This window comes from Kogia breviceps, chromosome 1, assembly GCF_026419965.1.
Source record: "Kogia breviceps isolate mKogBre1 chromosome 1, mKogBre1 haplotype 1, whole genome shotgun sequence".
NCBI lineage: Eukaryota > Metazoa > Chordata > Mammalia > Artiodactyla > Physeteridae > Kogia > Kogia breviceps.
In genome coordinates, this window is record NC_081310.1 from 164993691 (window position 1) to 165014200 (window position 20510).

The 20510-nt window shown below is 40.2% G+C and overlaps 1 protein-coding gene across 1 annotated transcript in view; it reads left to right on the forward strand.

The window, feature by feature from the left end:
- The first annotated feature begins 12043 nt into the window (after positions 1-12043).
- The window catches only part of ZSWIM5 (zinc finger SWIM-type containing 5), a 281277-nt gene continuing 272810 nt past the window's right edge, over positions 12044-20510 (forward strand). The window contains exon 1 of the mRNA XM_059042702.2: positions 12044-12704. Coding sequence (XP_058898685.1) covers positions 12107-12704 — 598 coding nt within the window. The 5' untranslated portion in view covers positions 12044-12106. The remainder of the gene's footprint in view (positions 12705-20510) is intronic.

The window sequence follows — 20510 nt, forward strand, 5'->3', positions numbered from 1 at the left end:
TCCAGGTGATTCAAAAATATTAATTACAAAACAACATTATTAAGTAAGAACTCTTATCATCCTCCCTTTATAAACTAGAAACCTAAGGTGTAGAAGGTTTAAATCACTTCTTTATGTAGCTAATAAGCGGTGGACACAGGTTTTGAAGAAAATGTGATATATCTTTTTTAAAAAACATCTTTATTGGAGTATAATTGCTTTACAATGGTGTGTTAGTTTCTGCTGTATAACAAAGTGAATCAGCTATACATAAACATATATCCCCATATCTCCTCCCTCTTGTGTCTCCCTCCCACCCTCCCTATCCCACAGCTCTAGATGGACACAGAGCACCGAGCTGATCTCCCTGTGCTATGCGGCTGCTTCCCACTAGCTATCTATTTTACATTTGGTAGTGTATATATGTCCATGCCACTCTCTCACTTCATCCCAGCGTACACTTCCCCGTCCACGTGTCCTCAAGTCCATTCTCTACGTCAGTGGCTCTTTTTTTTTTTTTTTTTTTTTTTTTTTGCGGTTCGCGGGCCTCTCACTGTTGTGGCCTCTCCCATTGTGGAGCACAGGCTCCAGACGCGCAGGCTCAGTGGCCATGGCTCACGGGCCCAGCCGTTCCGCGGCATATGATATCTTCCCGGACCGGGGCACGAACCAGCGTCCCTTGCATCGGCAGGCGGATGATCAACCACTGTGCCACCAGGGAAGCCCTACGTCTGTGTCTTTATTCCTGTCCTGCCCCTAGGTTCTTCAGAACCTTTTTTTTTTTTTTTTAGATTCCATATATATGTTAGCATATGGTATTTATTTTTCTCTTCTTGACTTACTTCACTCTGTATGACCGTCTCTAGGTCCATCCACCTCACTACAAGTAACTCAATTCGTTTCTTTTTATGGCTGAGTAATATTCCATTGTATATATGTGACACATCTTCTTTATACATTCATCTGTCGATGGACACTTAGGATGCTTCCATGTCCTGGCTATTGTAAATAGAGCTGCAGTGAACATTGTGGTACATGACTCTTTATGAATTATGGTTTTCTCAGGGTATATGCCCAGTAGTGGGATTGCTGGGTTGTATGGTAGTTCTAATTTTAGTTTTCTAAGGAAGCTCCATACTGTTCTCCATAGTGGCTGTATCAATTTACATTCCCACCAACAGTGCAAGAGTGTTCCCTTTTCTCCACACCCTTTCCAGCATTTATTGTTTGTAGATTTTTAAAAAACATCTTTATTGGGGTATAATTGCTTTACAATGGTGTGTTAGTTTCTGCTGTTTAACAAAGTGAATCAGCTATTCATAGATATATGTTCCCATATCTCTTCGCTCTTGCATCTCCCTCCCTCCCACCTTCTCTATCCCACCCTTCTAGGTGGACACAGAGCACCGAGCTGATCCCCCTGTGCTCTGCGGCTGCTTCTCACTAGCTATCGATTTTACATTTAGTAGTGTATATATGTCTATGCCACTCTGTCACTTTGTCCCAGCTTACCCTTCCCCCTCCCTGTATCCTCAAGACCATTCTCTACTAAGTCTGAGTCTTTAGTCCTGTCCTGCCCCTAGGTTCTTTTTTTTTGATGTGTGAAAAAAATTTATTAATATCAACACTAGGAAAGAAACAGCTTTGACAACTGTCTCTTTAATACAGGGAAAGAGCTCCCAGTGACCAAACCTGGGACAGTTTGAACAACAAATAGTGTGGTTTTGGATTATAGAAGTTACCTTTTTGTAAGAGACACTTATATCTATACTTTGGGATAGGAGAGGGTTTCTAAAGGAATAAGACAAAACAGCACTAAACATAAGGGGAATTTTTTTTTCTTTTTAAACATCTTTATTGGAGTATAATTACTTTACAATGGTGTGTTAGGTTCTGCTTTATAAAAAGGGAATCAGTTATACACGTACATATGTCCCCATATCTCTTCCCTCTTGCATCTCCCTCCCTCCCCCCCTCCCTATCCCACCACTCTAGGTGGTCACAAAGCACCAAGCTCATGTCTCTGTGCTATGCGGCTGCTTCCCACTAGCTATTTTACGTTTGGTAGTGTATATATGTCCATGCCACTCTTTCACTTTGTCCCAGCTTACCCCCCTCCCCGTATCCTCAAGTCCATTCTCCAGTAGGTCTGTGTCTTTATTCCCATCTTGCCCCTAGGTTCCTCATGACCATTTTTTTTTTTTAGATTCCATTAATATGTGTTAGTTTACAGTATTTGTTTTTCTCTTTCTGACTTACTTCACTCTGTATGACAGACGCTAGGTCCATCCACCTCACTACAAATAACTCAATTTCGTTTCTTTTTATGGCTGAGTAATATTCCATTGTATATATATGCCACATCTTTTTTTTTTAACATCTTTATTGGAGTATAACTGTTATACAATGGTGTGTTAGTTTCTGCTTTACAACAAATTGATCAGTTATACATATACATATGTTCCCATATGTCTTCCCTTGTGCGTCTCCCTCCCTCTCACCCTCCCTATCCCACCCCTCTAGGTGGTCACAAAGCACTGAGCTGATCTCCCTGTGCCATGGAGCTGCTTCCCACTAGCTATCTATTATACATTTGGTAGTGTATGTATGTCCTTGCCACTCTCTCACTTCGTCACAGCTTACCCTTCCTCCTCCCCATATCCTCAAGTCCATGCTCTAGTAGGTCTGTGTTTTATTCCCGTCCTACCCCTAGTCTTTTCATGACTTTTTTTTTCCTTAGATTCCATATATATGTGTTAGCCTACAGTATTTGTTTTTCTCCTTCTGACTTACTTCACTCTGTATGAGACTCCAGGGCTATCCACCTCATTACAAATAACTCAGTTTCATTTCTTTTTATGGCTGAGTAATATTCCATTGTATATATGTGCCACATCTTCTTTATCCATTCATCTGTTGATGGACACTTAGGTTGCTTCCACGTCCTGGCTATTGTAAATAGAGCCGCAATGAACAGTGTGGTACATGACTTTTTGAATCATGGTTTTCTCAGGGTATATGCCCAGTAGTGGGAATGCTGGGTTGTATGGTATTTCTAATTTTAGTTTTTTAAGGAACCTCCATAATGTTCTCCATAGTAGTTGTATCAATTTATGTTCCCACCAACAGTGCAAGAGGGTTCCATTTACTCCACACCCTCTCCAGCATTTATCATTTGTAGATTTTTTGTTGTTGTTGTTGTTTGTTTGTTTGTTTGTTTGTTTTGCGGTATGCGGGCCTCTCACTGCTGTGGCCTCTCCATTGCGGAGCACAGGCTCAGCGACCATGGCTCACAGGCCCAGCTGCTCCACGGCTTGCGGGATCTTCCCAGACCAGGACACGAACCTGTGTTCCCTGCATTGGCAGGTGGACTCTCAACCACTGCGCCACCAGGGAAGCCCGTAGATGTTTTGATGATGGCCATTCTGACTGGTGTGAGGAGATACTTCATTGTAGTTTTGATTTGCATTTCTCTAATGATTAGTGACGTTGAGCATCCTTTCATGTGTTTGTTGGCAATCTGCATACCTTCTTTGAAGAAATGTCTATTTAGATCTTCTGCCCATTTATGGATTGGGTTTTTTTTTTTTTTTTATATTGAGCTGCATGAGCTACCTGTAAATTTTGGAGATTAATCCTTTGTCCGTTGATTCATTTGCAAATATTTTCTCCCATTCTGAGGGTTGTCTTTTGGTCTTATTTATGGTTTCCTTTGCTGTGCAAAAGCTTTTAAGTTTCATTAGGTCCCATTTGTTTATTTTTGTTTTTATTTCTATTTCTCTAGGAGGTGGGTCAAAAAGGATCTTGCTGTGATGTATGTCATAGAGTGTTCTGCCTATGTTTTCCTCTAAGAGTTTTATAGTGTCTGGCCTTACATTTAGGTCTTTAATCCTTTTTGAGTTTATTTTTGTGTATGGTGTTAGGGAATGTTCTAATTTCATACTTTTACACGTACCTGTCAAGTTTTCCCAGCACCACTTATTGAAGAGGCTATCTTTTCTGTATTGTATGTTCTTGTGTCCTTTATCAAAAATAAGGTGACCATATGGGCGTGGGTTTATCTCTGGGTTTTCTATCCTGTTCCACTGATCTATATTTCTGTTTTTGTGCCAATACCATACTGTCTTGATTACTGTAGCTTTGTAGTATAGTCTGAAGTCAGGGAGCCTGATTCCTCCAGCTCCGTTTTTCATTCTCAAGATTGCATTGGCTATTCGGGGTCTTTTGTGTTTCCATACAAATTGTGAAATTTTTTGTTCTAGTTCTGTGAAAAATGCCAGTGGTAGTTTGATAGGGATTGCATTAAATCTGTAGATTACTTTGAGTAGTATAATCATTTCCACAATGTTGATTCTTCCAATCCAAGAACATGGTGTATCTGTCCATCTGTTGGTATCATCTTTAATTTCTTTCAGCAGTGTCTTATAGTTTTCTGCATACAGGTCTTTTGTCTCCTTAAGTAGGTTTATTCCTAGGTATTTTATTCTTTTTTGTTGCAGTGGTAAATGGGAGTGTTTCCTTAATCTCTATTTCAGCTTTTTCATCATTAGTGTATAGGAATGCAAGAGATTTCTGTGCATTAATGTTGTATCCTGCTACTTTACCAAATTCATTGATTAACTCTAGTAGCTTTCTGGTAGCATATTTGGGAATCTCTATGCATAGTATCATGTCATATGCATACAGTGACAGTTTTACTTATTTTCCAATTTGGATTCCTTTTATTTCTTTTTCTTCTCTGATTGCTGTGGCTAAAACTTCCAAAACTATGTTGAATAATAGTGGCGAGAGTGGGCAACCTTGTCTTGTTCCTGATCTTAGTGAAAATGGTTTCACTTTTTCACCATCTAGAATGATGTTGACTGTGGGCTTGTCATATATGGCCTGTATTATGTTGAGGTAAGTTCCCTCTATGCCTACTTTCTTGAGTGTTTTTATCACAAATGGGTGTTGAATTTTGTCAAAAACCTTTTTTGCATCTATTGAGATGATCGTATGGTTTTTCTCCTTCAGTTTTTTTTTTTTTTTTTTTTTTTTTTTTTTTTTTTTTTTTTTTTTTGCGGTATGCGGGCCTCTCACTGTTGTGGCCTCTCCCGTTGCGGAGCACAGGCTCCGGACGCACAGGCTCAGCGGCCATGGCTCACGGGCTTAGTTGCTCCGCGGCATGTGGGATCTTCCCGGACCAGGGCACGAACCCTTGTCTCCTGCATCGGCAGGCGGATTCTCAACCACTGCGCCACCAGGGAAGCCCTCTCCTTCAGTTTTTTAATATGGTGTATCACATTGATTGCTTTGCATATACTGAAGAATTGCATTCCTGGGATAAACCCCACTTGATCATGGTGTATGATCCTTTTAATGTCCTGTTGGATTCTGTTTGCTAGTATTTTGTTTAGAGGATTTTTGCATCTATATTCATCAGTGATGTTGGTTGTAGTTTTCTTTTTTTGTGACCTCTTTGTCTGGTTTTGGTATCAGGGTGACGGTGGCCTCATATTATGAGTCTGGGAGTGTTCCTCCCTCTGCTATAATTTGGAAGAGTTTGAGAAGGATAGGTGTTAGCTCTTCTCTAAATGTTTGATAGAATTCTCCTGTGAAGCCATCTGGTCCTGGGCTTCTGTCTGTTGGAAGATTTTTAATCACAGTTCGATTTCAGTGCTTGTGATTGGTCTGTTTATATTTTCTTTTTCTTCCTGGTTCAGTCTCGGGAGGTTGTCTTTTCTAAGAATTTGTCCATTTCTTCCAGGTTGTCCACTTTATTGGCATATTGTTGCTTGTAGTAATCTCTCATGATCCTTGTATTTCTGCAGTGTCAGTTGTTACTTCTCCTTTTTCATTTCTAATTCTATTGATTTGAGCCTTCTCCCTTTTATTTCTTGATGAGTCTGGCTAGTGGTTTACCAATTTTATTTATCTTCTCAAAGAACCAGCTTTTAGTTTTATTGATCTTTGCTATCGTTTCCTTCATTTCTTTTTTATTTATTTCTAATCTGATCTTTATGATTTCTTTCCTTCTGCTAACTTTAGGGTTTTTTTGTTCTTCTTTCTCTAATTGCTTTAGGTGTAAGGTTAGGTTGTTTATTTGAGATGTTTCTTGTTGCTTGAGGTCAGATTGTATTGCTATGAACTTCCCTCTTAGAACTGGTTTTGCTGCATCGCATAGGATTTGGGTCTTCGTTTTTTCATTGTCATTTGTTTCTAAGTATTTTTTGATTTCCTCTTTGATTTCTTTGGTGATCTCTTGGTTTTTTAGTGGTGTATTGTTTACCCTCCATGTGTTTTTATTTTTTACAGATTTTTTCCTGTAATTGATATCTAGTTTCATAATGTTGTAGTTGGAAAAGATACTTGATACGATTTCAAGTCTCTCAAGTTTACTGAGGCTTGATTTGTGATCCAAGACATCATCTATCTGGAGAATATTCCATGAGCACTTGAGAAGAAAGTGTATTCTGTTGTTTTTGGATGGAATGTCCTGTAAGTATCACTTAAGTCCATCTTGTTTAAAATATCATTTAAAGCTTATGTTTCCTTATTTATTTTCATTTTGGATGATCTGTCCATTGGTGAAAGTTGAGTGTTAAAGTCCCCTACTGTGATTGTGTTATTGTCAATTTCCCCTTTTATGGCTGTTAGCATTTGCCTTAAGTATTGTGGTGCTCCTACGTTGGGTGCATAAATATTTACAAATGTTATACCTTCTTCTTGGATTGATCCTTTGATCATTATGTAGTGTCCTTCTTTGTCTCTTGTAATAGTCTTTATTTTAAAATCTGTTTTGTCTGATATGAGAATTGCTACTCCAGCTTTCTTTTGATTTCCATTTGCATGGAATATTTTTTTCCATCCCCTCACTTTCAGTCTGTATGTGTTTCTAGGTCTGAAGTGGGTCTCTTGTAGACAGCATATATACGGGTCTTGTTTTTGTATCCATTCAGCCAGTCTATGTCTTTTGTTTGGAGCATTTAATCAATTTACATTTAAGATAGTTATCAATATGTGTGTTCCTATTACCATTTTCTTAATTGTTTTGGGTTTGTTATTGTAGGCCTTTTCCTTCTTTTGTGTTTCCTGTCTAGAGAAGTTCCTTTAGGATTTGTTGTAAAGCAGGTTTGGTGTTGCTGAATTCTCTTAGATTTGCTTGTCTGTATAGGTTTTAATTTCTCCATTGAAATTGAATGTGATCTTTGCTGGGTAATCTTTGTTGTAGGTTTTTCTCTTTCATCACTTTATATATGCCCTGCCACTCCCTTCTGGCTTGCAGAGTTTCTGCTGAACGATCAGCTGTTAACCTTATGGGGATTCCCTTGTATGTTGTTTGTTGTTTTTCCCTTGCTGCTTTTAATATTTAAAATTTGTGTTTAATTTTTGATAGTTTGATTAATATGTGTCTTGACGTGTTTCTCCTTGGATTTTTCCTGTATGGGACTCTCTGTGCTTCCTGGACTTGATTCACTATTTCCTTTCCCATATTAGGGAAGTTTACAACTATAATCTTTGCAAATATTTTCTCAGACCCTTTATTTTCTCTTTGTCTTCTGGGACCTATATAATTCAAATGTTTCTGCCTTTAATGTTGTCCCAGAGGTCTCTGAGACTGTCCTTAATTCTTTTCATTCTTTTTTCTTTATTTTGCTCTGCAGTAGTTATTTCCATTATCTTATCTTCCAGGTCACTTATCCGTTCTTCTGCCTCAGTTATTCTGCTATTGATTCCTTCTAGAGAATTTTAAATTTCATTTATTGTGTTGTGCATCATTGTTTATTTTCTCTTTAGTTCTTCTAGGTTCTTGTTAAACATTTCCTGTATTTTCTTCATTCTATTTCCAAGATTTTGTATCATGTTTACTATCATTACTCTGAATTCCTTTTCAGGTAGACTGCCTATTTCTTCTTCATCTGTTCGGACTGGTGCATTTTAACCTTGTTCCTTCAGCTGCTGTGTATTTCTCTGTCTTCTCATTTTGCCTAACTTACTGTGTTTTTGGTCTCCATTTATCACACTGCAGGTTTGTAGTTCCCGTTTTTTTTGGTGTCTGCCCCCAGTGGCTCTGGTTGGTTCAGTGGGTTCTGTAGGTTTCCTGGTGGAGGGGACTGGTGCTTGTGTTCTGGTGGATTAGGCTGGATCTTGTCTTTCTGGTGGGCTGGATGGCATCCAGTGGTGTGTTTTGAAGTGTCTGTGAACTTATAATGATTTTAGGCAGCCTCTCTGCTAATGGGTGGGGTTGTGTTCCTGTGTGCTGGTTGTGTGGCATAAGGTGTCCAGCACTGTAGCTTGCTGGTCATTGAGTGGAGCTGGGCCTTAGCATTGAGATGTAGACCTCTGAGAGAACTTTCCCCGTTTGATATTACATGGGACTGTGATGTCTCTGGTGGACCAATGTCCTGAACTCGGCTTTCCCACCTCAGAGGCTCAGGCCTGACACGTAGTTGGAGCACCAAGACTCTGTCAGTCCCCTGGCTCAGAAGAAAATGGAGAAAAACAATAAATAAAAAAAAAAATAAAATAAACTTATTAAAATAAAAAATTTCAAAAAATTATTTTAAAAAAAGTAATAGGGCTTCCCTGGTGGGGCAGTGGTTGAGAATCCGCCTGCCGATGCAGGGGACACGGGTTCATGCCCTGGTCTGGGAAGATCCCACATGCCGCGGAGCAACTGGGCCCGTGAGCCATGGCTGCTGAGCCTGCGCGTCCGGAGCCTGTGCTCCACAATGGGAGAGGCCACAACAGTGAGAGGCCCGCGTACCACAAAAAAAAAAAAAAAAAAGAAAGAAGGAAAGAAAGAGCAACCAAACCAAAAAACAAATCCACCAATGGTAACAAGAGCTAGAAACTATACTAAAAAACCCCCAAAAAACAAAAAAAACCCCAGACAAACAGAACCTTAGGACAAAGGGTAAAAGCAAAGCTTTACAGACAAAATCATACAAAGAAGCATACACACACACACTTACAAAAGGAGAAAAAGGAAAAATTATATATATATTAACAAAAGAAGGAAGAGCGTAATCAAATCAATAAACAAATCTACCAGTGATAATAAGCTTTAAATACTAAACTAAGATAAACATACAACCAGAAACAATTAGATGCAGAAAGCAAACCCCAAGTGTACAGTTGATCCCAAAGTCCAACCCCTCAATTTTGGAATGATTTGCTGTCTATTCAGGTATTCTACAGATGCAGGGTACATCAGTTTGATTGTAGAGATTTAATCCACTGCTCCTGAGGCTGAATGGAGAGATTTCCCTTTCTCTTCTTTGTTAGCACAGCTCCTGGTATTCAGCTTTGGATTTGGCCCCACCTCTGCATGGAGGTCACCTGAGAGCATCTTTTGGGATATCTGAGGTCTTCTGCCAGCATTCAGTAGGTGTTCTGTAGGAGCTGTTCCACATGTAGGTGTATTTGTGGGGAGGAAGTTGATCTCCACATCTTACTCCTCTGCCATCTTGAAGCTATCCTCTTTTTTTTTTAAAAAAAAATAAATATATTTATTTTTATTTATTTAGTTTTGGCTCTTTTGGGTCTTTGTTGCTGCGTGCAGGCTCTCTCTAGCTGCCGCGAGCTGGGGCCGCTCTTCATTGCAGTGCATGGGCCTTTCATTAGGTGGCTTCTCTTGTGGCAGAGCACAGGCTCTAGGCACTCAGGCTTCAGTAGTTGTGGCACATGGGCTCAGTAGTTGTGGCTTGCGGGCTCCAGAATGCAGGCTCAGGAGTTGTGGTGCACGGGCGTAGCTGCTCCATGGCATGTGGGATCTTCCCAGATGTGGTCTCAAATCTGTGTCCCCTGTATTGGCAGGGGGATTCTTAACCACTGCACCACCAGGGAAGCCCAAATGTGATATGTTCCTAAGGTGGAATATTTTACAGCACTTAAAGGAATTAGATCTTTGTGTGTCAGTATGCATAGGAAAAAGAAAGTTAGCAATGTGGTGGTAGGCAGCTGTAATAACATTTAATTAAATGAAATGTACACAAAAAAGTTATATATGTACACACACATAATTTTAAAATGGACTCCAAACTCAGGTTGTACTCGCTCCCAGTGATGTTATATGGAGGTGGTTAAACTGGACTTCTGATATATTAAGGAATAATTATTAATTCTGAGTGGTGAGTATATGGTTATAGATTATGCTATTCTTTGTGCTTTTCTATAAAGTTTAATGTCTTCCAAATAAGGAAAAATCACCTAGTTAAATCAAACTGGTAAGAATCAAACTTAACTCTTAGTAAATATGTTTAGTAACATTTCTTCATATATCCCAACCTCTAGTAACTATATTTTCCAGCAGTTGAGTAAATCAGAGTAACGTATTCATTGATTCAGAAAGCAAATGTTTTTTGAGCATCTTCCATGTGCATGCATTATGGTGAGTGTTGGGACAGGCCTTTATATAGAAATATTTTCTGCCCTTACATAGGTCATAATCTAATCAGAGAGAATGGCATTAAAGGAATACTCATGCCCCAAATAAACTCTGATAAGTTCTAGGAAAGAAAAGATTGGGTGCCATGAAAGTCTATAATTGTGGTACCAGATTTAAGGGGCAGTAGGGATTATGCTACTTCACAGTAATCCATTTAGATATTTACAGATATAAATCAATTAACAGATATAAACATATTTATTATCTACTACACTGAATAAGCACTAGATTTGAATTACTTCTAATAAATTGTATGTATAGGCATTATTACTAGCTCACTTTTACAAATGACATGAGTCATGATTAGCGTCACACAAGTAGCAAGGGTGATTCACACCCAATTCTGACTCTATGGCCTATGCTCTTTAATTCTGAGATTACAGCGAAAGCAAACTACTTTGGCCCATGTCCATCTCCAGTAATTTATTCCCTTATCCTTATTTTATACTACACTCTAGAACTCGCTCATTTTGAAGGCAGAATGCAACTGAGGGAACTCTCAAGACAGTTGTTGGAACATTTTAACGTTTTAGAGATTAGTTTGTCAGCAAATCTGAAATAATAAATTTTCCTGACTGAGCAGCATACCGTTGCTTACAACTCAGTTTTGTTTATTGAGGAGTTAGTGGTGAAGTTGCCGTATGTCAGGCACAGGATAAATTATCGAGAAGAAAATAGACATGATTTTTGCTCTCATGGTGTTTACAGTCAGTTGGGCAGTCAGACATTACACAAAGATATAAAAATATGTGTGCAACTTGTTATAATTAACATGAAGGTGTAGAAAGACTGAGCCAAGTGAGGAAAACATAAAAGACCTAATTTAGACTGGAGGCAGGGGATCAGAGAACTCTACCAGAAACTACACCGAAAAGTTTTTTTTTTCCCCTCTAGGATGCAAGGTGCTAAAACCCTTCAGTATCCACGGAGGCTGCAGTCGCCGTGGCGGTGAGATCTTGGCGCCCCATTGTCCAGTCGGGGGCTGGTGCGACTTTGCCGGGCTCCAGAGGGGACCGCCAACTTTATTCTACATTGCTGTGGTGTGAGGAGAGTTTTCATCACTGGAACTTTCCGATTTTTTCCTAGCGTCTTCCTAGCGTTTTTCTGCAAGATCTTTCGCTCTGCTGTGACCGTCGCGCGTCTGGTCAATCTACAGAGGACCCCGATTTTGAGTTTTCTCTCTTCCTACGCTCCGCAAGCCTAGAACTTCGCAGCGGCTCCTCGCGTGGTTTGCGCCCGGCCGTTGCACTTGGCCGCACAGTCCACTCCTCTCTCTCCAGGCGGCAGGTGGGTTGGAGGTGAGCGAGCTGGCGAGGGCCCGGCGCTCCTCGCCCTTGGCTGGCCTCTAGGTGGAGGTCGGCCCGGGGCGAGCGCTCGGTGCGCGTTCTGGGCCGTCTGCGCCTGGAGCGCGCCGCCGGCCCGCGCTCGCTCCCGTCCCTCCTCGCGCTCGCGGCAGCCCGGACGGCGCGCGCCGCCTCTCTCTCTTCCTCAGTCCGCCCCCGTCGGCCCTCGCGGCGCGCGCACCGGACCGGCCTAGGCTGCACACTCAGACCGGCAGGCTCGCGGGTTTGCTCGCCCCGCCCCCCCCGGCGCCGCAGCTGGGCGCTTGCGCGGGGCGCGTGGCCGTGGCCAGGGTCTCCGCCGCAGCCGGTGCAGCCGCCGCTGCCTCCGCCTCAGTCAGTCAGTCAGTCCCCAGCAATGGCGGAAGGAGGTGAGCGAGAGGAGCTGCTCTCGCCACCGCCGGTCTCTCCGGCCAAGCGCCTGTGCTCGTGGCCCAGTCCGCAGGCTCACCACCCTCGCGGTTCGCCCGGGGCGGCCGGCGGCGGGGTGGGGGGCGTCGGCGGCAGCTGCCTGCCCCTGGGGGCCCGCCCCCACCTGCAGCCCGAGTCCTTGCTGGACTGTGCCGCCAAGACGGTTGCGGAAAAGTGGGCGTACGAGCGGGTGGAGGAGCGCTTCGAGCGGATCCCGGAGCCCGTGCAGCGCCGCATCGTCTACTGGTCCTTTCCGCGGAATGAGCGGGAGATCTGCATGTACTCTAGCTTCCAGTACCGCGGCGGCCCTGGCGCCGGCTCGACTGGCGGCGCCTCGGGGGCTTCGCCGGCCGAGGAGGGGCCGCCGCCACCCCCCGGGGCCGCCGCTCCGGCCGGCTCCGCCCCCGGGGCCGCCGCGGCGGGGGCGTCCCCTGGACTGGGCTCAGGGGCAGGAGCCGCCGGCGGCGGTGGTGGCGAGGGGCTCCCGTTCCGCCGGGGCATCCGTCTGCTGGACAGCGGCTCCGTGGAGAATGTGCTGCAAGTCGGTAGGTGCTCGCTTGACTCCTCTCGGGTCCCCGGCTTCCTCTTCCGCAGGTGCCTTCTCTTTGCACAAGCCCTGGGCCAAGACCCCGGCTTTCTGCCCAACTCCTGTTCTCCCGTGAAAGGACAAACTAGTCACATAAAAAACTTTTCTTAACATTTCGTTCAGGTCCACTGCTGCTCTTTCCTCCACCAGCCCTGTACCCGCTTTTCTTTTTGTTTGAAGAGCGAATAAATCTCTTTTTTACTCTTCGTTCTGCACCCCAGGCCAAGGCAAGAAGGATGGGGAGGTATGGCTTTCTGGATGTAATAATTTCTGAAATGCGTTTTTCTAATTTAAGTTTAGAGAGGAGAGAATTGTTAGTGAATCTGGAGCAAGCGATCTTACAGGGAATGTTTGAGGGACAGGCTGTCAAAGGCAATCTAGTCTTCGCAGATTGAAGCTGGGTATAATTAACTTTAAAAATGGAAAAAATCAACAAAATACTGTGCATTTCAGACAATTTTAATTACCTGCTTTAATATTACCCCCACCCCCGGACCAGTGATACTTGGGAATCTAGGCTGTGGACTTAACAATAACCGAAGATGGAAATGTGACAGCTTCTCTTTTCCACACTCCCACCCAAGGAAAAAAAAAGGCACAATCTGGAGTGGGGGTGGGGTCTATCTTCCTTGTCAGACTGGGGTAAATCAAAAGCTGGTCACATTGGGTTTTTCAAATGCTTCTCATTTAACAAGTCTTCATATTTGGTGTTGTTTTATCTTTTTGTTTGTGGGAAAATGAAAAGGATTTCTTTCTCTTGTACTCCTCCAGAGCTTCTAGTCAGTTTGTTCATCTTATTAAATATACAGATATAGTAGTCCTGATTTGTGGAATTGTTAGGAAGAAAGGGAAAAAAATGACATTGTTTAACATTGACTTGCTATGTGGGAAATTAAAACACTGATTTTTTTTTTTTCTATTTGGACTGTTACAGCATTTTGGAAGTGCACCTTATCTTTATGCATTTTATTGTACAGTATATGCTCATATTTATTGAAAAAATATTGATTTTTGAAAGGAGTTGGAGAGAGGTTGTTTTTAGAATTAAACAAGCACAGGAACACACATACACAGGAACCCTAGACATCTAGCTGTCTTCTCCCCAGGTAAAACTGACATATTTGAAATTTTCTTTTCATTTTAAGAGTAGTACATTGTGGTGTTTCATATAAGGTAGTCTACTTCTGATTATTGAGAGTCACTGAACCCTGTGTTTCTTTTTAAAACAACATATACCACAATTTGTTTTGCAAATGTGAAGTGTAAATTTATCTAAATTTATCCTGTGTCAGAATATAGTGACAGTGAGTTGAGAAAGTTTTGTTTATTTGAGGTTAGTCCTTTGTGTGTTTGTGTGTATTTTTGAAATACTTAATTGAATAATCAGATAATTAAGGTGTACAGCTTTAATACTGAAAACATGAAAATGAATATAGGCATTTCTTTATTCGTCTGTAGACCTTATTCTTTGTATGAGTTTCTATTAGTTAACTTTTAAGATTCTTGTTTAAAATATTTTGAATTGAAAAGTGTCCATTTAAGTGGTCATTTTATAGTAAGAAATATTGGGTTTGAAAGAATTTTCAAACTTTGAGGGGGCAGATGAGAGAGAGGAAGAGTTTTAAAGAGGTATATATTTTGAAAGTGACTATAATGTCAAGTTACAAATGAAATCAGATTTTGTGGGTGATCCAGGTCATGTTTAAATCAGATATTTTTCTTTTATAATAAGATAGTTGGCATGCTTATTAGGGTGATGAGCTCTTGTATGATAGTTTTAGGGACTGGAGAAAGAACATATTTAAGCATATTTTCTGATTCTTACTTTGGATTTCATAGATGAAGGTAGGAGAATGAATTAATCACTTTTAAGTAATGCTATTTGAGAACCATGAGCTGTGTAATCTTTATTTTTCTGACTTTAATTTATGCTAGTAAGTGTGGAAGAGAAGGATATTCCATTCTGTATTATTCTGAGTTCTGTATCTTGGCATTGAACCATCTTTTACTATGTAAAGTTAGAGACCCATCCCTCATCTCTTAAACCTAAAATGTTAGTATGTGACTTAATCTAGATGATAGGTTTTATAAAAGTATTGCCAAGAGATGAGTGAAAAAGTGATATGTATGTAGCAAGATGGTAATCATGTTCTTCACTTTATAACTTCACTTCAAACTCAATATAATTACTCAGTGGTATTATTAAAAATTCTACATATTTCCTTACTGTGTCCAAGCCATAGTTGTAACCTCAGAATTGGGAAGTTACTAAAAGCTGATACTTTAGGAAGGAAGGGATGTTAGGGTATTTGTATAACAACATCTTTTAAAGAAAAGATTCATTAGGGGATTTAAATAAGGAAAACAAGAATACCTTAAAATAAATAAATTAATTTAAAAATACAGGAAACAGCACAACACAGAATAAAAAATTTGAAGGAGAAAAATTAGACAACAACAAAAACTTGTACAAAGTGTAGGTATATTAAATTCGGTAACTTCTGATTACTTTCCACATGGAATCTGGTAATAGGGAGTCATGGACTGGTTGAAAAGCAAATGCTCTGTAGAAAACATCAGATTTTGTATCAGAACTAAAACTTTCCCAGCTTGATGTAAGCAAATGGGAGGACTAGGTTGTTATGCTCAAAGGATACATTTCTTTTCCATGACAGTACTGAATCAGAAGTATTGTTCCTTTTAAAAGGGGAAAATTGTAAATTAGTGTTTTCATGGACATCTGTAAGTTTGAAGCTCTGTGAATAGACTTTTCTCATCTCTCAGTTTTGTGAGGGTAATAGAGTTCAGGTGTTTTAAGCATCTGCATTTTTAACCTGTTTAAGAAGCCTATGGAAATAGTGGTAGTATAAACCTTGGGAAAATACTTACTGAGGAATCTGCAGATGGTATAAGAATGGTACAACTATAATTTACTAATAATTTTAAGATGTTGACCCTTTTTTGCTATCCATCATATTTTATTTATTTATTTATTTATTTTGCGGTACGCGGGCCTCTCACTGTTGTGGCCTCTCCCGTTGTGGAGCACAGGCTCCGGACGCGCAGGCCCAGCAGCCATGGCTCACGGGCCTAGCTGTTCCGCAGCATGTGGGATCTTCCTGGACCGGGGCACGAACCCATGTGTCCTGCATCGGCAGGTGGACTCTCAACCACTGCGCCACCAGGGAAGCCCTATCCATCATATTTTAAATGGATTTCTCTGTGTTTGGTAAAACTTAAAGGAGGTTTGTGTCTTCTCAGGAAAATCTGAATTGATTGAGGGAAAAGAAGCATTAACCTTTTTTGTCTTGTATGCAGAAATATTATACTTATTTGAATATTTAAATTTTCAAAAATTGGATAAAGGCATACAGGGTCCTTCAGTGCTGGTATATCTTAATTATGTAAATATCCAGAAATTATCGTTGATTCTGACAGTTGAGCCCCATATTTTTAGCCTACATGTTTTCTAATAAACACATAATTTGTATGTGGATAGCCTTCAAGACTAGAGCCACAATGCTAAGTACTACTTTATGTGGAAGAAGTGTAATTACAAAGTCGATAATAATAAAAATGTACATTTCAGGAAGTTATCCGTAGCTTAAATGTTAACTAGTAAGTTTATAATTATGAGCATGTATATATTATCAATAAACATCTATGAAATTTTTCTATAATACAAACTTTTGTGAAATGCAGCAATAACAAGTATTAAAGATGTTAATTTTTATATGTAATTTGTTTTTAATCTCTGTTATTTAGGGAAAGAAAAGATATCCTCATCTAAAAAGCTTTATAGCATTGTGTGTAAGTTAGAATAGATATAAAATCATAATAAAATTTCCATGTGGGGAAAAATGACTTATTTATATGTGAGATATTCCAGCAGGGAAAGCAGCTGCATACCTTTAAGGGATAAGTGGTAAAATTTTTTAGAGTAGAAACTTACCAAGTTTTCAAATCACATTGCTCTTTTATTTATTTTTTTGATCAATGAATTCTCTCCTTCCTCCTCCACCACATAGTGCCTCACACACACACATCTTAATATTTATTAAATGTTTGTTAATTTCCAAAGTATACAAACAGCTCGTACAGCTTAATATCAAAAAACAAAAAACCCAGTCAGAAAATGAGCAGAAGACCTAAATAAACATTTCTCCAAAGAAGACATGCAGATGGCCAACAGGCACATGAAAAGATGCTCAATATCGGTAATTATTAGAGAAATGCAAATAAAAGCTACAATGAGGTATCACCTTACACCAGTCAGAATGGCCATAATTAAAAAGTCTACAAATAATAAATGCTGGAGAGGCTCTGAAGAGAAAGGGACCCTCTTACACTGTTGGTGGGAATGTAAATTGGTGCAGCCACTATGGAGAACAGTATGGAGGTTCCTTAAAAACTAAAAATAGAGCTTCCATATGATCCAGCAATCCCACTCCTGGGCATATATCCAGAGAGAACTCTAATATGAAAAGATACATGCACCCAATGTCCATAGTAGCACCTTTTACAAAGACATGGAAGCAACCTAAATGTCCATTGACAGAGGAATGAATAAAGACGTGGTACATATATACAATGGAATATTACTCAGCCATAAAAGAGAATGAAATAATGCCATTTGCAACAACATGGATGGACCTAGAGATTATCATACTAAGTGAAGTAAGTCAGACAGAGAAAGACAAATATCATATGATTTCACTTATATGTGGAATCTGAAAAAATGATACAAATGAAATTATTTACAAAACCAAAATAGACTCACAGACATAGAAAACAAACTTACAGTTACCAAAAGGGATAGTGTGGGTGGGGGAGAGAGATAAATTAGGAGTTTGGGGTTAGCATATACAGACTACTGTATATAAAGTAGGTAGACAACAAGGACCTCCTGTATAGTACAGGGAACTATATACAATATCTTGTAATAACCTATAATGGAAGAGAATATGAAAAAGAATATATATGTTCGTGTGTATAACTGAATTGCTTTGCTGTACACTTAAAACTAACATAACATTGTAAATTAAGTATACTTTGGTAAAAAGAGTTTGTTGAATAGTGAATGTTTAGAAGTTTAAAAACAGACTTCTCAGTATTCTAAAACTAAGAGAGACATGAATTTTTATGATTAGTGCAGTGTTAGAAGACATGGGGAAAACTCCATACTTGTGCATAGAATAAGCTGATAACAGTAAGTGGTATGAACATTGCAAAAGTGTGTATCTTTTATGTTGACTGTTTTATGTGAAGAATGGTGATTTATCAGTTTCTTCAAACTTCAGATGAATTCTTATTGAAAGTGACTTTCTCAAGGAATGGAGCTTTAGATTTTAAAGATAATGAATAAACTAAAGGTAGTGGACTTTTAGAGGTTATCTTTATTATAGGAAATAAAAAATATATTATTGAAGTGTGAATACAAAGTCTAAATTTTGAAGTGAAAGGGCTGGAAATTTACTTAAGCCTATGTGAAACAATTTCTTTGCTCTTGTTTTAGTAATGGCTATTAAAAATCAAGACATTGAGACTTCCCTGGTGGTCCAGTGACTAAGACTCTGTGTTCCCAATGCAGGGGGCCTGGGTTCGATCCCTGGTCAGGGAACTAGATCCCACATGCCACAACTAAAGACGCCACATGCCACAACTAAGAAGATCCGCATGCCACAACTAAAAATCCCACATGCTGCAACTAAGACCCGGTGCAGCTAGATAAATAAATAAAATAAATAAATAAATAAAATTAAAGAAATATTTTTTAAAAAATCAAAACATTAACTGGCAGTATCTTATGGTTGATGGCTATATATATATACACGCACGTGTTAAAATGTATAGTGTTATACCCCAAAAAGTCACATTTACTGTATTATTTTAGAAAATAATTAAAAAAAAAATCAAGACATTAGGGCTTCCCTGGTGGAGCAGTGGTTGAGAGTCTGCCTGCTGATGCAGGGGACATGGGTTCGTGCCCCGGTCCGGGAAGATCCCACATGCCGTGGAGTGGCTGGGCCCTTGAGCCATGGCTGGCTGCTGAGCCTGTGTGTCTGGAGCCTGTGCTCCCCAGCGGGAGAGGCCACATCAGTGAGAGGCCCACGTACCGCAAAAAAAAAAAAAAAAAGTCAAGACATTAATATGTCAGTAAATTAATGTATAAGAGAAATACTGAAAATGCTGTATTAGTTTCCTATGGCTGCTGTAACAAACTGCCACAAACTAGGTGGCTTAAAACAACAGAAAGTTACTGTCTCATGGTTCTGGAGGCTGGAAGTCTGAAATAAAGGTATCGGCAGGGTCATGCTCCCTCTGAAACCAATAGGGAAATCCTTCCTTGCCTCTTGCTAGCTTCTGGTGGTTTGCCAGAAGTCTTTGGCATTCCTTGATATACAACTGCATAATTCCAATTTCTACGTTCTTTGTCATAGGCGTTCTTCCTATGTATCTCTGTCTTCACATGGCCATTTTATAAGGACATGGATTATTGGATTAGGGGCCTACACTGCTCCAGTATGAGCTCATTTTACCTAATTACATGTGCAACGACCCTATTTCCAAAAAATACGTCACATTCTGAGGTACTGGGGGGTTAGGACTTCAACATACCAATTTTGGAGGACACAATTCAACTCATAACAGCTTCTCATGCTTGTTTTTTGTTGCATAACAGTTTCATGTGAATTTTAAACTTATATGTTGGATAAGGCTCAAATTAGAAATCACCACATTCACTTTATTAGGTAAGCATTATTTCAATTTAATTGATTCAATTTGCATGATTATTTAATATTTTTAATACATGTGGGACTTTTTTGACAAATAAGTGGTTATTTAAAGGTTAAACCTGTCATCCTTCTTTATAAAAAATGATGACTGTGCAGTATAGCACTCAGGGTATACATGCATGGATGAACAGATTACTGTGGGATTTTTTTCATGCATACCATTTATAACTCGTGTATAGAAATAGGTAACCCTCAGTTGTCCAGAGCCTTTTCAGCATCTCCTCCTTCAGTCAAACCACCAGTGGCTTGAGTGTTCTGCCAGTTCTGCATAATCCACTGTACAAGAAGGTATGAGACCTCACTGATAGCTTAAGGGCATAGAGATCGCAGTGCTTGAAGCTTATCATGCAGAAACAGGAGGACAAGCTGGAGATGCTGTACAAGCTCATCCTGGTGGAAAACAAGAGCCTGAGCTGGGGGGCACCTTGTATGGACTTTCTCTTTCATACGTACAAGGAAGTTCGGCAGCTACTGAGCTAGAGCAAGTGGGTAAACAGAATAGAGTCCTAGGCCAGCTTCCAGAAAGTACCCCAGGAGAGCAGAGAAATCTGGACAGTTGCATATCTTGTAAGTCATGTAAGCTGACCTCAGTCTCTTTGCTGGGAGGGGGAAGTTTAAGGAGATACTTTCTTTTCTGGGCTGAAGTATCCCACCACTCTGTCATGTCCTACTGATGGAAGGTGCCCCTAATCCCATCACTTTATCTAGCTTTTCCTGTGGTAATGCATGTATTTTCTCAGTTCACTTTATGTGATTTGGTGTTGGGGAATTTGGAGGCACCCAGACCCTGGCAATTTTATGTGTCCCTTTGGACCAGCCTTCAAGAAGAGAGGGGCAGGCAGGAAGGAGTGGTGATCCCAGGATTACTACAGGGGGAGGGGCTGCTAATTTAGCTCTCTGTTAGCAACAGGTTCCTATATTAGGGATAAAACATACATATGCACAAGAGCTGGGGTATAGACCATAGG